This window comes from Ambystoma mexicanum, chromosome 14 (genome assembly GCF_040938575.1).
Source record: "Ambystoma mexicanum isolate Mex_15411 chromosome 14, UKY_AmexF1_1, whole genome shotgun sequence".
NCBI classification, from domain to species: Eukaryota; Metazoa; Chordata; class Amphibia; order Caudata; family Ambystomatidae; genus Ambystoma; species Ambystoma mexicanum.
In genome coordinates, this window is record NC_090940.1 from 618,468,805 (window position 1) to 618,486,337 (window position 17,533).

The window sequence follows — 17,533 nt, forward strand, 5'->3', positions numbered from 1 at the left end:
ATTCATTGTGGTGAGTTCTGGTAATGGAATAATTTAAATATGCTTTTAGCAATATTTCCATTTACTACTGAGCTAGGGAATGGGTACAGTTATTTATTGTTCTCATAGTGAAGGTTCTTTCCTATCCCCTGCACTCCTGTACCTTCTGATCTCTTCTCCTAGGCGTTTCATGAAGTTCCGTACACAACCTCGCTGACCCTAGCTAAGCAGCTCTCGTTTTACAAGATCCGAACCATCGCTCCTGGGAAAAACCACACGGCTGCCCTTGATGGTGAGATGCGAACCCTACAGCACAGCGCCCATTGTATGCAACTAGAATTGTGCCAGTGCTTTGTATCTCTGCGTTGATTTTTAGCTATGGCCCGACTGACTGATCATACCTGTTGGTGCAAGTCAGCATTGTCCTTGAAATGCACAGCTCGCAGAGGTCTCAGCAGCATCCTCCTGCAAAGAATCTTACAGACTGTAGAAACTAAATGTGCACCTGCAAATTCCTCTACGGCCCTCAGTACGAGCTGCAATTCTCATGTATAGTTTTGGTCTGCCATTGCTGTGCTCACCTGAGGCCATTGTGTCCTATTGTTGTGCACCGGGGCAGTGTGGATTCATAATGGTGTGCCTGTGGTCAGTAAGACCTAATGAGCTCATGCCGGATCAGTACTCCAGAGGACACGTACTATGTGTTTCCATGGAGCTATCTCTCTTTTATTATGTTTTGCCCACTTGTATTTATATTTTAAACCTTTTTTTATGTTGGTCTTCTAATATCCTTTCTCTACATAACCACACACACACCTAACAGTGTAACCTATACACTGTGTAGGCTATAACCAATTCAGTACAGTGTTCTACAAATGCAACAAGTACATCACAAGACTAGTTACAACCCCATAGGGTCTTCAATATTCATTATGATAATAGACACACACTTGATTTCATACATCTCAACTGTGCATGGCGTTTGATCCACACTACCACCCACAACCTCGCATGCAGACGACCAGACTTCTGCCTTTATTAAAGGCCTTTCTGGGGCAGTGTATTTGTAGCATATTTGTTTAGTCTTAAGGGTAGTTAATATTTGCATCATATTCAAATTTGAGTCTGCTTGTTTTGCTTTTCTATCCTTTCACACTGTAGAGCGTGGCCGCCTTCTCACCTTTGGGTCGAATAAGTGTGGCCAGCTGGGTGTTGGTAACTACAAGAAGCGCCTGGGCATCAACCTGCTGGGAGGACCGCTGGCAGGAAAACAAGTCACCCAAGTGTCATGTGGAGATGAGTTTACTATAGCAGCCACCTATGGTGAGTAAGCCAAGACTGAGGACCTGTCATGCTTTTATGTGGATGTTTAATGTAACCAAATCTTTCTCTTTCCCCTCTCCCACTCACCTCTCTTCTTTTGCCCCCCCCTCTCTTCTTCTGCCCCCCCCTCTCTTCCTTTGGCCGGTAAGGAAGGCATTGTATTGAAGTAAGACAGACACAAGTGACCACCGTTCAAGGGTGTTTATTGAACTTTCACAAGGTCTAAACCTATATCTACAGATGGGAGCAAACCTATATCTACAGATGGTAGCAAGCTACGATCATCAAATAATGCAGTCCTAGTGGAGTCTTGTCAAAATAAAAGGGCCTATACTAAAATGAAATATTGCCAATCCTTGCTGTTAATTTACAAATAGTGTGGGGGAATGTTCATGCAAAAGAAAGAAGTGTTCACAAAATGAAAGTCAGGATGTTAGGGCCGTTGGCCTCCCTTCCCCACGTTTTCAGCATGGGCTAAGGCGGTTCAATCGAGCCAAGCACAGAGTCTCGCCTCTTCCACACGAGGATACAGTTCCAATTCCAGCATGTTAGGCAAAGTTTGTATGCAGTACCCTCTGGGACCACTGCACACAACTAGTACTGCAGGTGTAAGCAAAACCAACCTTTGGTATAAGTCTGTACCACACAGTTTTTGGTAGCGAGCTGAGCAGCCAGGCTTATTTCAAGAGGGTATGTGAGCTTGTAAGGGTGTTACACAAAGGTCTATAATTGCAAGTATTCAGAGAGACACTTAGACTCAAGGTTTCTTGGTAAAACAGTTATTAATGTATTACACAATCATTTAAAAAGCATTCATTAAATGAGGCAACCAATATCACACAAGTTTATACTACAATACTGAATACTAAGCAGTTGAGCTCCCTTGAAATAGGAGCCAAATAGCATTGAAGTAGGAGCAAAAAGGTATAAGTTAATAAAACGAATATTACAGATACTGTAAAACAGTGCAAATAGTTTGAGTTCACCAGAGGAGTTGATTCAATGCAATAGATAGGCCAGTCAATGGACTAGTGTCTTGTATAGGTAAAAACGGTTCTGATATTTAAAACTGAAAAGTCTTTGCCACGGTTCTTAGAAGTAGTTCACGGAAGAAAGGTTTGTATGTTGAGTCACAAGCTGACTAGGCCTGCAAGTTGCCAAAGTTGTACGCACTTTCGCAGTGAGAGGTAAATTCTCTCGGTAAGGTTTTCACAGTAGCTCAGCCAGCCAATCACGCCAGAGTGCATTTGGGTCTCCTATGAGACTAAGCACAGGGAGTTTCGGGCACTTCCTGCCCACCCCAGACACTCGGGCGCCAGAGGCGGTCTTCAGACCTAAAGCCCACCAAAGGCGTAGAAACAAGGGGACCAAACCTAGTTTGGCGCGCAGAGACAGACACTAGAAGGACCTTTCCATAAAGAAATAGCGAAAAAAGAAGACTGGGACCTGTTTAAACAAAGGGGGCTCAGGCGCAATCTTGAAAAACACGGCTCCCGTGATTTTTAGCTACTGATGTTCGCGATCGGGAAAAATCATGGTATTTCGTTGTAAAACCACTGCCACCAGCCATTTCAATAAGAAAAGGGTAGCATTTGACTGCTACATGAGTTTCTAGACCTAGGGGATACTAGGTAACCTCTCCAGCACTCTATTGTAAGATAGTGTGTGCTGGGTCTAGAAATTTAAAATGACTAGTAAAGTCAATTTTACTTTACATTCTCTGGGAAACAGTAGTTTATCCCAGAGAAGGTATTTAAACCTTGGGACAGCCTTAAAGGCTTTCCTGTGTCACTGCACTGAGGGTGCTGTATGACGCAAATAAAAAAGATGATGCCTATGGAGTTGTCTAAAACTCCACAATCAAAAGAAATAAACACAGAAAACAAACCGCATTAAAAAGTACAGAGTCCCAAAGTTCAGCAAAAGAGCTGGGGATCTCTAAGGTAGAGGGAATTAGCACAGTCACGAGAATTCTCCCTAACACAGCATCAGGGCCTTCTCTGCCCAAGTCTCATTTCTCATCAAAGTCTCTTGATTCAGAGGGCCTGATGTACAAAACAAAAACAGTTATTTTCTTCTTACAATTACGTGATTCAGGTGCCTCACCCTGAATCTCCCTAAACCGGGTTCAGATCCCTTTTCTTATTATGGTGGATCCTCCTATTACGGGCTCAGATCCCTTAAAAAATATTCCTTTTTGTGTGACCTGCGGTTGAATGCAGATCCTCCTCAGCCGGGCTCGGATCCCTTTTCCACTTTCCATTAGTCTCCCTCAGCTGGGCTCTGACCAATTGCAGTTCACCTTATACTTATCCAAGACTTTCGAATGTGCACAGGGTTTAGCTTGACCCGTCGCAGGACAACTTTGATACAAAGTTCCTTTTTTACAATTCAGTCACCATTCATTTGAATACCTAACAGAGACCTTCAAATGAGCACCCACATGACGCCGGACCACTCTGTACATGGTATCTTATTTGGATTTTTCAAAGTACATTGACTCCTTAAGTTTCCACTCCACCATGTTGGTCTTCTGGTCGTGCAAATGCTTGACCAGAGCCTGACCAGCATTCTACTTGTCTGTTGCTTCAGTCATCAAAAGTACCATCCTCCTCCTGAGGCCTAGTACATAGTCAGTGACACAGACTGGGTGTAGGGATAGAGGACTCTCCAAACCTTCTTTAATCCGGGGCAAAGGGCCTCTGACAGGATGACCATAGAGGAGCTCAAAGGGGCTGAAACCCACTCCAGCGTGAGGCACCTCTCTATGAGCAAATAAAAGGCATGGCAGTAGAAGGTCCCACTTTCTTCTATGGGGTTCTTCTAAGGTACCTATCATGCTCTTCATTGTTCTGTTAAACCTCTCTACCAGCCCATTTGTTTGAGAGTGGTAGGCAGTTGAGAACTTGTAAGTACTCCACAGTTTTTCCACATGGTCTGCATGCAGTGGGGCATAGAATTGTACCCCCTGTCAGAGATAACTTCCTTATGAAACCCAACCCTGTTAAAAATATAAAGGATGGCCTTAGCCACTGCTTGGGCAGTAACAGTTCTAGCTATGGCCTCGGGGTACTTGGTAGCATGGTCTACCACAAGTCATATAAATCGATTGCCTGAGGAGGTTGGAGGGGCTAAGAGACCAACAATGTCAATCCCCACCCTCTCAAAAGTCTCCCACCACTGGCAGGGGCACTAAAGGTGCCACATTCTTGGGTCCCCTTTTGCCAGAGGTGCGGCAGGTGTAGCAGCACCTGCAATATTTGTCAACCTCTTCACCCATCTTGGGCCGGTAAAAGTACAGAGAGAGCCCCTATTTGGTCTTCTTGGAACTCAAGTGACCAGAGAGTTAGTTGCTAGTTGTAGTAGCTTGGATCGCACTTCCTGGGTTACTACCAGTTGCCTGAAATCCCCTGGGGTAGAGTCTGTAGGCTCGCTGTAGAGGAGACCATCTTTCCAGTAAGGTCTATGCTTCCCTGGCTATTGCCCTTCCAGCTGGGTAGCCGGCTGTTGTCTGACCTTCTAGAGAGGAACACTCTTCATCCTCTGCTGAAATCTGTCCTAGAGGGTCCACATTCTGCAAGCAAAGACTGCAGCTCAGGACAGTCTCTAGGATCCAGATGTTCCAAGCAGGGAAGGATCTCATCCAGTCCTTTTTCACCAGTAGCTGGGTTTTTTTCAGGAGTTGGGTTGTCTACCTGCTCAGCCTCTGCTTGGGATGGGGTCACTGGGGTGACCTAGGACTGTCCTCTCTGGGAAGTCCTTGTTTTCAGAGCAGGTTTAGGTTTGAGACCGTTTTTCTTACCACAGACTCTGGATTTCTCCTTGGTTTTTCTTCTTTCTGGAAGTGGGAGGTTGGCCTGCCTGCTGGTTTGAGATGTTGGATTTCTCCCTGATCTCAAACTGGGAGTCTCTCAGGGTTGCCTCTCAGCTCCTGTTTATTTTTTGCGGGGAGGTCTGTGGGTACTGGAGACTACTCCAAGAGTTTTCAAGTCATTACCCAACAGACCTCTCCTAGGTACTGCAGATTGCACACTAACAGGAATTTGCACCGTCATGCTATTGCACTAGATAAGGGCTGGCAAAATAGAAACCATTTGGATAGTGCCTCCAGCAAGTTTAATGGGGCCTTTTGAGTGCCTTAGCTAGAGCCTCGAGTTTGTAGAAGCGATCATCAACCACTGTAATACTGGCCCCAGTGTCTCTGATGGCAGGAGTCTCCTGGCCATCTAGAAGTACACTGTCCTTATAATATTTTTTTTGTATTGTCAGGTATGGTATTATACACATATATATTTTGCTGTTCCCACAGACCCAAGGACATTAAAGAAACACTAGCTTGAACTCCAATGGGGTCATCAGCTAGTAGGTGAAAGTAAGCACCTGTCATTGGAGCTTCCTCCTCAGGAGTAAAGGCTAAGGAGACTGGGTGGACCCCTGAAGGTTTACCCTTGCATCTGGGATCCCCTTTCACTTGGTCACCAGACCCACAAACCACACATTTACCAAAGCTTTTCTGAAATGTGAGTTTCTGGTAACCTACCTCTGGTTTGGCTCCAGAGGCTTCACTAGACCTGTACGGTTTCCCATGGAATGTACCCTTATGGGTATTGTGGTCCTCTTTAGGTGGTGGAGGGTTCACATTTTCTTTTCTATCTTGTGCTTTTTCCCCTCATCCTTTTTCTGAGTTGCCCCAGAATTCTATGAGTGGCCCTGTTGGCTACCCATAAGTCAGCAGCTCTGGGACCCAGTTCCTTAGTCAGCCAGGTGCTGTCTCAGCTCAGGAGAGCAGGCATTATAAATAGTCTCTAGTAAAAACGAATTCTTCATTCCTTCAAAGGAGTTCACTTTGTAACCCTTAAAGGATAGTTCCGGGACTTTTTTTTTATTGTCCCTACGGGTCGGCCATGTGTGTGTAAGCATAAATCGGTAGATCGTAGGAAACTTTCCTATGGACCTTACCCGACTTTTCGCCCATTATCGCACTCGAATATCAGCCTACATTTTGTGATAATCCTATCATTTCGCCCCATCGACCTGGCTCACCTGCCTTTGCGGCACTAAATCAAATCCCCCGCCCCTGAAACAGACTTTATCAAAACATTCATATTCCCCGCCTCTATCCGTGACGTGACTGAGCTGCGTAGGCAAACGCGCCCAGGCGTCTTCTACGCGACTCCACACAGACCCCGGAAATCAACACAGATCAGCTCACAATACAGCGCACCACAATTCGGAATATGAAACTACTTTGAAATCAAACCGCAAGATTGTAAATGTGGTAAAGTACATTTATTTGACATCAAATGTTTAGAGAATATTCAGCGATTTGCATTTTTATTTGCTCATGTTCCAAAAAGTTCGTATTGAGGAACGCGATGGTCCTTTGCTGTACACAGGGTCTTAGAGCATCTCACAATACAGCGCCACAATTCGGAATGTGAAACCGTGGTTTAAAAGCAAACGGCAAGATTGTACATTTGGCAAAGTACATTTATTGGACATCAAATGTTTAGAGAATATTCAGCGATTTGCATTTTTCTTTGCTCTCGATCCAAATTAGTTCGTCTTGAGGGAAGCGATGTTTGTGTGCAGTACACAGGGTGTTGGTTTACGATAAAAATAAGCTCTTCGGTCGCACTGATAATCACATGGCTGTTCCAACAACGAGGCACTAGGCCACCACAACGGTAGGTATGTTGCATCTAACCGTTAGTACCGCGTAAGGGCATACTTGTACTTGGCGATCGTCCCATAAAATGGTCAGGGTGGTAACGTTGTTCACGCGGAGAAGCAACTGGCGGCTGTAGAAGCCGTCCGCCGGTGTCTGGTACTCGTGACACAGACAGTAGTGAATGATGTATCTAAAAACATAAAAAATGAAATTAGTCTCACCATCAGATCCTTATTAAAATCATAGCGAGGACAGCGCTACTGGGTGTACACAAGTGTTTAAAGGCGTGGCGAGGCAGGGAGGGGGGGAGTGGAGTACAAGGTAAGTAGCATAAAATAATAAATAAATAGGGCCAGCTGGTGGCAAGTGCAAGGTAAGTGCAGAACAAGTGCTGGGAAGGGGGGGCTGTAGGATACTGAGACAGTCCCCCAGTGCAGGGGTTGACAGGGAGGCAGTGCAGGTGGAGAGTGGAAGGGCCCAGGACCGAGGTCGCAGACAGTGGACCAGTTGTAGCAGGGGAGAGGGAGAGAGAAAGCAGAAGCAAAGAGGAAGGTTTTGAGGTGCTTCAGTAAAAGCAGATGTTTCTCCTCAAGATAGTGCGCGGTAGAAAACAATATGCCACATAGAACGAACAAGTACAACTGAACCCGTCTTTAAAGCCACTGTATAGTAATGAAATTGCGGTATAAACTCATCAAAAGTTACTTACATTATATTTGCATTTTCCATTGTGTCTCTGTGTAGGGCAGACCCGAAACACCACTCCTTCTTTGCCGACGTTACTTCTTCTAATGAACGTGGCTCATCGTTTCGTTTCTGAAATTTTATTCATTATCTTTTCTTAGTCTTTCGGGATGGTCCCGGCCTGTCAAGGTCAAATCACAATAGAACCTTATACTGGGTCGTGGGCCGTTCCGCCACCCGAGCAAAACATCAAAGCAGCTGACCTTCACTTTGAGCGAGCACACATTTCTAGTTTGGGCCTGCAACATGAGGAGACTCGAGAGAACAGACAATCAAATTACAATCATTTAAACCGTGATGTGTATTTCTCAATGAGCTCTGCTTTAGGTGGACATGGAACAGAGGCAATGTTGGGTGGCAATGCAGTTGTCCCCTGCATAGGTTCGTTCACCACTCCATGTATGTGCCTATCGAGGACATCTACGATAAGTCTCTCAATAAACTCATATTGCATATCCTCAAACACTGGTTTGATCACCCATTGTTTACTTCTTTTAGTGAAGGCCTTATTGTAGCGAAGCGTCCCTAAAGTTCCGGTCGTCCTACTTTGTTGACGGCCAACATTATGGTTATGTGCCAAGACCGCTAGAAGAGTCCGATTTATCATGCCTTCCATGCCAAAATGCAATCTTTTGGGCCTGTACTTTAGGCACATATTGTGGAACACCTCCAAATCTCCTGTGTGGCAGAATTCCGTGAGTCCCCTCAAATCTCTTGTTATAGTTTTATCAAATACAATCTTTTCAATGGCCTTGTGAGTGGGTGATGAAGGAATCAACCACTTCTTCTTCCGTGCCTCCTCTGTGGACAAATGGCCATGTTCACATTTGTGGAAATGTTCATTTGTCGACCATCGATGTACGTTGCTACAGTGCAACATTACTGACCGCCATTTTTCCAGTAGAATTTCCAACGACCCTTCACATGTTTTTGAGCTCCACCAAAGATGGTTGCTGATTGACTTGGACCACTGTGAAATACCTTGCATATCTTTTTTTTTTCCTGCAGCCGACAATTTTTTATTGATTGTTTTTGCAAGATGCCATACGTCAAATTGGTGATTTATATTTTTGTACTCTTCTCTCATTGTCTTGGCAATTGAAACGTGTCTGTCCGTGGCTATCAGGTCGATCACCATTCCCCGCGATTGTAGTTCTTGCAATGATGCTACAAAGCCAACTTTCTCCATGGCCACTGAGGATGTACTTTGTGACACCTGCACGACCACCGAACTCACAATTTTCTTACTTTCCATGTCCTGAAAGTGGTAGGTGCAGTACTTGGCTGAAAATCCTGGGCTGTCGCACTGTCCATCACCGGCTAGCCTGAAGCGTTTGCCCGCGAATGTACTTTCCATTGACATTTTTTCCATTCTCCAAGCTTCGCTGATGGCTGGAAATAGATAATCGGTTTGGTATTTGTAGAACTGAGTTTTCGCAATGAAATGGATTCCCACAAACTGAAAGAAATACTGTAACTTTTTAAAACTTGAACCACTAAAAAGTGCGGCCGCTGCACAAAGTAGATTGCCTGCTGGCAGTTGCCCCAGCATGGGTTGTGCAGACCATGCGAACGGATGATATTGTGTACAGGTGGCATGTATTTTAAGGTTAGTGCCTCGAATTGCACGAGTCACATTAATCAATGGCTCCCCACATACTTCCCCACCAACCCAATGCCCACATTTCATCATCATAATAATATCCATCAAACAGCTATCGAATACAATGAATTTGGCCTCTTTCCTTATACTGTCACTCTGCATCCCAGCTGGTTCGGCCTGTAACGTTGAGGACATGTCACTCGCATGAAAGGTACAATCTCTGATATCGTCTTCCGCTATGCTGAGTGATATTGATGGTGTTTCATTGTCGTCCATGTCATTCTCTTCCACTGCAACAACTGTTCCTTGTCCGGAGATGGGAGAAAAAAACAATGTCTTCAACTTTCGCGCGCTCTTATTTTTTGCGGGTGTGGATTCTGTGAATTGATCTCCGACTGCATCCAAACTACCAGGAGGACATTCACTATCAATGGCTGGTGGTGGTATAGCTCCGTTGTCAATCACTTCATATTCTTCCCATTGGCACGATGCATCTCCAGTCTCAAGTCCCTGCCAAAAGGTTTGACAAGCAACATCTCTTGTTCGCTTCACTGTCTGTGTAGATCTAGTTCTTACACCCACTCGCAACTAGAGGACAGATTAGAAAAGGGATGTTCAGTTTAAACACAACTTACAGTATTGAACTATTGACAGTGAAAGACAACATAATATAGTGAACAGGACACTAACCTTCTTTTGCTTTCTTTTCTTTGAAACTTTCTTGCCTCGAACTTCAACATCTGGACGCTGTTGCTCCGACTCGTGTGTGCATGTCTCCACTTCCTCTCGCGCTGCAACGACTATATTTTCATGATAAGCACTTCCATCACTCACTGAGGCTCCATCGACTCCCTGAAACATAGAACTTTCATTAGTATGTATAATAATATTGAAAACACAAAATGTACTTGGGGACCAATACCCATACGTACATCTCAATAGCAAAACACGAATGAACGCATTGTGTAGAACATTCAAACGACAATAGTTCACGCATTGTTGATCTAGTTAGATTGAACTGTCAAGATCCATACCTCGGGCTCCGCATAGACTTCCATTGATGATATTATTGAAGATGACGCTTCAGCAACTCCCTGAAACACAGTAATTGCATTAGTATGGTTTTCTATTTTGTTTAAAAGAACATAAACTTTCTGCAGGCGTCAACGGCTCATCTAAATAGACCTGCACAAATGATCAGTTGTCTAAAATAAATAATGGATATGTAAATATGATTCGATTTGCTCCATCGTTGGAAGTGTCACCACCCAGAGATCTGCATCAACTACTAGGGGTGATGTTCTTGTTGAAGAAGCTCCGTCAGCTCCCTGAAACATAGTACTTGCGTTAATAAAGAAGGAAGTATAGCGGATGTAAACACGTCATTTGATCTCGCATGATTGATCTGTCAGTATCCATACCTCGAAATGCATAAGAACATCAAGGGACGCTGTAACTGCGGTGCACACTTCTGCAAGCTGTTGCGCCGACCCGTAACTGCATGCTCCCCCTTCTTCTTGGACTAATGCTCCATCGACTCCCTGAAACATAGGACTTTCATTAGTAATGAACACAATATTGAAAAAAGAAGACACATAGGAGGGCGACGACAGAAGGACATACCAATGGCTAAAAACGAAAGAAACATTGTGTGTAACAATCACGCTACAAGAATGCAAGATCTGATGATCTCCATCGATGGAACTGTCCGGAAACGTACCTCGAGCATCTGAGTGACATCTACGGTTGTCGTCAATGCGTTGGACTCCTCAGCATCTCCCTGAAAGACAGTACTTGCATTATTTTGGATAACAATAATTATAACTGAAAACAAAGACTAGAGGACGAGTACTGTGGTGTACCATTAGGTAAAATAATTACACGATCAATTAAAACTATTGATTTACATGCCTAAAACAAGTCAGTGGCAGAATAGCTAAGTAAGATTACCCGATAGGCGCTTGAAGTGGCTGATGACTGCAATAACGACACGGATGGAGAATCTTCCGCCTTCATATTGAGTGGATACATAAATGGGGAAATTATTGTTAGCTAATGCTACACACTACCGCAAGGCCGAGAGATAAATACGTAAACTTGACTCACCAGTGGAGGGATGTGGACGAATAGAGTGGGAATAGCGGTTGAGAGCAATTTTCACCTCGCTCGCGGTGTTTTCTTCTTTATTAGCAATGATGTGGAGTACATGTCTGGGCTAAAGTGCCTGCTGCAGATGCGGTATCGATCACCCCTCTTGTCCGCAAAGACTTCTAGGACTCTACTTTCTAGCTCAGAGGCTGGATATCCGCAATATCGGACCCATTCTCTTATCTGATCTATTGTCTTAGGGAAAACATGCATTATAGTACCTTCAGATTTGTTATGGGTCTTCGAAGGGCAACCGCCAATGGAACAGGCAGGCATTATGGAAAGTTCTGAAAAGTAAAGATCATCAATTCTCTATGAATACCAATGTGTTAAAACATTAAATGACACATAAAAGGTTCAAAGCAAGGTCCGTTTTGGTTCTTGGAACTATACACGTTATTCACATGCGGATAAGTATTTCAATAACTTTCAAAAAATAGAAAAAGTAATTTGACTAAACTCAGAACATGTGACTAGTTCCTTGCATGTACTGTCGTGAACGAAAAGAAAACATGGATGCAATTTGATGACTACTAGCAAATAGATATAAATTAAAAAATTGGACGCAAAATGATTATGGTACATGGACTTACCTTGACGAACAAACAGTTAGATGCAGGGATCAGAGTAGTTTCTTGTCGTAGAACAGGGAGCAGTTCACAGGTTGCAAACTGACGAGTTTGCTCAAAGTGGTCACGGAAGTTCACAGAGACGAAGAGCAGATAACCAGCACCTTCACGGGTTGACTAGCAAAGCGCAAAGAAGTTCTCATTAGAAATATGAAGTGGGTTATAAAGAATTCGAAACAGGGGTGTGTTTGTGAATGACGTGTATATGTCGTGGCATTATGCGGTTTGCAGGGGGGCGTCCAGCGTGAGGGGGGATGCTTGGCAGGAGACACGGGGTCTGGAGGTAGACATGGGAACAACCCATGCTCTATAGACCACTTTGAAGTGTACATGGTATTTGGCACCTCTTGGCCTTTATCGCTCCCTGACAGCTCCACTTGCCAGCACAAGTACCCTGGTGCGGACTGCCTTTGATAGGGCGGGGGGGTGGATCGGGGCGGTGGTCGTGCAGACAAGACACAGGAAGACTCGTGAATGGAGACACACTTATGTGGATTGCAGGGGGGCGTCCAGCGTGAGGGGGGATGATTGGCAGGAGACACGGGGTCTGGGGGTAGACATGGGAACAACAACCCATGCTCTATAGACCACTTTGAAGTGTACATGGTCTTTGGCACCTCTTGGCCTTTATCGCTCCCTGACAGCTCCACTTGCCAGCAGCACAAGTACCCTGGTGCGAACTGCCTTTGATAGGGCGGGGGGGTGGATTGGGGCGGTGGTCGTGCAGACAAGACCCGTTTGCCGCAGGGCCTCACCAAGGATAGGCCATCTAACTGAATGTAAGAGGATGGCTGCAGGATCTACTACATGGAAGGCAGGGGGGTGAGTTTATAAATACCTCACCCTCCCAGGAGAATATATGGGGGTCATCTCTGTACCCGGTGCCCAAAAAGAGGATTTATTATGATCAACCATATTTATTATTTACCTATAACCATGTTTTGTATCAATAAAATCCAACGGCTTTTTATTGCCAACGCTTGATGCCAACCCACAAAATAATATATGTATGACTGCTGCATATATGGGTTCAACGGTTATGTGGATTGAAGGTGTGCGGCCAGCGTGAGGGAGGATGCTGGCCGGAGACATGTGGTGTGACAAGACAAGGCACTGGAAGGCTATTCAACGGAGACACACTAGATTCATTTAAAAAATCAAAACAACCATTGTTAAAATATATGTTGGGCTTTATTTTAGATTTTAATTAAACATAAATAATAAACATTACACATTGTAAAGTTGAGGTTGCAGCACATCGAGGGAAAATCCGCGGTATTGTCCACTGTCACTGGGGAAATGTCTAATGGCAAGTACCGCACAGGCAGGTATTACTCTCCGAACGCGGTGTCCGAGCCTCCCGTGAAGCCACCAAGTGAAGCAACGATAGGCCACCAGCCTGTACCACCTGTGAAAAAAAAAGATGCAAACTGTATTAAACTGACAAAACTTTCTTATCAATGTCGATTCAGGTAACACATGTCATTTTTCTTAGAAAAAAATTATATCTAGAAAATGCACTATATGGAACCAATTTACATGCGTTCGAATGATATGTAAATGTAATTTTATATGTGGGAGACGACCATGAAATAGTAGTGGCATCACTGACATCACAAACAGAGTATACTTACTCGTTACTCGGATTACGCGGACGAACAGTGCCACGAAGTTCGTGCATAAGCACCATCATCATCCTCAACACGGTCCGTGAGAGGCAGGCTTCCCTGAACTCTGGCAGCTCGGTGATGCATTGCGGACTTTGCTCGCCTTCCTGCAGACTTTGCTCGCTTTCCGAAATGTAGGCCAAGCACCCGGAATTTTCACGGCAGCAGCAGTTCTCCTCCTCAGTTGGCATTAGCTCGCACCGATTGCACGTGCACCAAGTGGAGACACCGTCCATGCGACATGGTCCAGGCTCTTCATCCGTTGACTGGTCCTCCCAACTGCCGTCCGAATCCCCATCGTTTTCGCGTGCTTGCCTTTCCAGTAGTTCCTCCTCGGTGTACTCGGGCTCGTACATATACGGCATTATTGTGGCCATTGTGCGGTAAAGATAGTAAAATAATTTACAGAGATGGTACAGGTGTTCACACGGGCTACAAGCGGCGAAGGTAGCTGACCAGAGCACTGAAACGAGTCACAGAATACTCAAAGTAACACAGAGAGAGGAATGGAATCGAAAATCTGCTGCTGTGTGTTGTGAAACGGTCTGTTTATACTTATTGGGGAAAGAGGCGTCCTGCCATTTCCATGGCAACACGTCAATAGCTGAGGCGCAGCGATTGTTGACACGAGACGTGCTTGAAATGGGCAGTACGCGTCTGCTGATGTCAGGCTCAGGGGCGGGGGATTTGATTTAGTGCCGCAAAGGCAGGTGAGCCAGGTCGATGGGGCGAAATGATAGGATTATCACAAAATGGAGGCTGATTTCGAGTGCGATAATGGGCGAAAAGTCGGGTAAGGTCCATAGGAAAGTTTCCTACGATCTACCGATTTATGCTTACAAACACATGGCCGGCCCGTAGGGACAATAAAAAAAAAGTCCCGGAACTATCCTTTAACCCAACCATTTAAGTTTTTCAGGCATTCCCAAACCCAGGTAGCCCAAGGGGTGTACAATCTTTATTTTTTTTGGTCTCTAAACCTTTTAAAAGTATTGAGATCCTTCTCAATACTGGCAATAAGGGCCTGTTTGACTAGTCCATGGTCTTTTCTGTCAGTAGAATTCAACTCCATAATAGAATCGCAACCATATTGGGGGAGCCTAGACATGATCCATGCAACTAGATCATTACCACAAATGTTCTACCCAACCAATCCAGCACATCAGGTTTAGGATCATACATACTTACAGCCTCTTTTGGTAGGCAAGGTCTCTTGGCGCTAGTAGATAGAGAAGACTGTGTAAAGGAAGCAGAATCAAGGGACCTCTTTTTCATATCATATTCCTGCTTCATTTCCATTTCTCTGAGCCTTCTCTCCTTGTCATTGTTCTCAGACTGTACTGCCAAGGTTCTTTACTTCTAGTTCCAGTCTCATTCCTTAGAGTGAGAGATCTTCTGTGCTTACATTGTGGCCCACGGGTCGTGATAGGAGTCTGTTGAATTACAGGAGCAGGTTGTTGAGGGGGATTACTCACTCCTTGAGGATCCTCCTCACCTTCTGACCCATTTGGCAGATTAGAGCTAAGCTCTAACCTATCACGTTTATCAATTTCTTCCATATCAATGTTGAGAGTTGGGATTATGGGCCTACTTCTAGGATTTTTGTGATTGAACAATGTTGTAATCAACTCATTTTTTCTTTCCTTTAAACTCAGTCCCCTTGTTCTACATAAATCTTTCAATTGTTCCATTGTAAATGCAGTAAGGGACTGTTCATTAAAATTATCAATTTATGGCATTATTTTGTTACAAGTTTACTTTTCTTTATGGTGGAGCTAGCCTTGTGGATGGTTTATTTTGCACAAGTATAACTAATAGTCGCTGTAATCCACTCTACACCAATCCCACTGCCTGCCACCAGTGCTAGATAGGAATTACTGGTGTGGGATAGGAATTACTGGTGTGGGACTACACAAGACTTATCTCTTGGTATTGGGTAACCCACCTTTTATTTATTTTTTTATTTAAAAGTTGTTTATTAGTTTGATAAACTGTTACAACATAATCATCCTCATCACAAAAAGTTAAAATTCATAATCTCATACAAATAGCAAATTATATAAAACTTATTCTTACCATTTTTTCATAGCCTTATCATATATGTATCAAAAATAATTTTTTCCATACATTTACTCATGATTTTTCCTCAATCTAAGTTTCACAAACAAATTAGCACCAGTTGCCTATAACACAAAGTGTAGTTTTTTCACATTTCTGAACTTGCTTGTCGAACCGGGCCAATAAGTTAATACGAATCGACAAGAGAATTCATATAATGGTTAAATGTACTTCTATAAACTCCTTCACAAGATAAATGAAATGTGCACATGATCACCACAAGTAGCTTTTTTACATCCCACTGAGTACATATTTAGAGTCCAGTTCTTGATCTAAAATCACCAGAAATATTGATAGCGCCAAATTCGCTTTGCATGAGTACCCCCACATGAAGATCTTCCAGCACCATTCTCTAGAGTTCTGTGTTGTACCAAGAAGTTTCTTTCCAATATTCAGGGAACGACAATCTTCATAGTGAGTACAATGTAATATTAGGTGCTTTAGGTTTTCCTTCTGAGTGCCATCGCTACAAAAGCGACATAGCGCATTACTATACAAGAGTCCTCCCTTGTTCCAAACGACTGTTTTCTCTAGTGTGTGCAGTTGGTTAAGCTTAAATCTTAGGTATAGGTCTCATAGTTTACTACACAGTAATTTAATTAAATAAGCTCTAAGGGGAGTCCTTGCTGCAACGAATACAGATGCTTCTGAATACAATTTTTTTTTTCATTTAGGGTAGTTGCCGAGTCGTGCTCAAAAAGCCGTTTTTTTACATGTGCATGACAAAATTCAAGATCATTAGGCTTTAGTGCAATTCCGTCAAGTAATGTGGTCATGTTCTTCAAAAAGGCTACAACAGAAAGTGGATTACCCTTGTGCAGCATGATAGAGAATTCCTCGTACAGTGAATTTGGTGGTGGAAAAAGCATATTTGCCGGATTATATCCTTGGCGCCAGTGGTATCTGGTTGATGAGGCTGTTAGACCAAGCTCTTGTCTCAGTACATAATTCGGGAGTGAGTTAGACATTCTTAAAGTAACTTTCCATAGATGACCCTGGATCTGATCAAGTATGGAGTCAATATCTACAAAGCATAAGTCTAGGCCATATAGTAAAATGGCTTCTACCTTTAGAAGATAAAATTCCAACAAGGGCCCCACTGAAAATGTACAGTATTTGGCGTACACCATCTTCATTTGGGAACCCAATACAGTGATTTTAGCATTTAGATTCTTTCTCCACATTTTCTTTGAATATGAGTCAGTCACATCATAGCCCAAGTATTTTAAACTTGTGGCTACAGGTATGGTTATACTATTTATCGACCATTTCACAGAATAATTTTTCTTTTTCAGGTTTTTAAATATAATAATTCTTGATTTGTTCACATTGCACTTCAGACTGTGGTTAAACAGATAATGGGCAAATATGCCAAGCTTTTTCTGGAGACCATAGGGGGTCCGATTGAATATCAAAATATCATCTGCAAACGCCATCCATTGTATTTTTAGGTGCCCAAGCTTAGCAGGATAACAAACTTCGTTTTGCCAAATTTGCTCGATGTCACAGAGGTAGAGGTTAAACAGGGTGGCAGCCAAATTGCATCCCTGCTTAACCCCCACCTCCGTTGAGATCGGCTGTATGGTAGCACCCAAATTACCAATTCGCCCTTGATAAGTGGTGCCATGATGAAGTTTCGCAATTAACGAAA

The 17,533-nt window shown here is 43.7% G+C and overlaps 1 protein-coding gene across 1 annotated transcript in view; it reads left to right on the forward strand.

Annotated features, from left to right (window-relative positions):
* NEK9 (NIMA related kinase 9) overlaps positions 1-17,533 on the forward strand; it is a 311,507-nt gene that overhangs the window by 163,377 nt on the left and 130,597 nt on the right. Inside the window, exons 15-16 of the mRNA XM_069638052.1 lie at positions 163-271; positions 1,141-1,302. Of these exons, the coding sequence (XP_069494153.1) occupies positions 163-271; positions 1,141-1,302 (271 nt within the window). The remainder of the gene's footprint in view (positions 1-162; positions 272-1,140; positions 1,303-17,533) is intronic.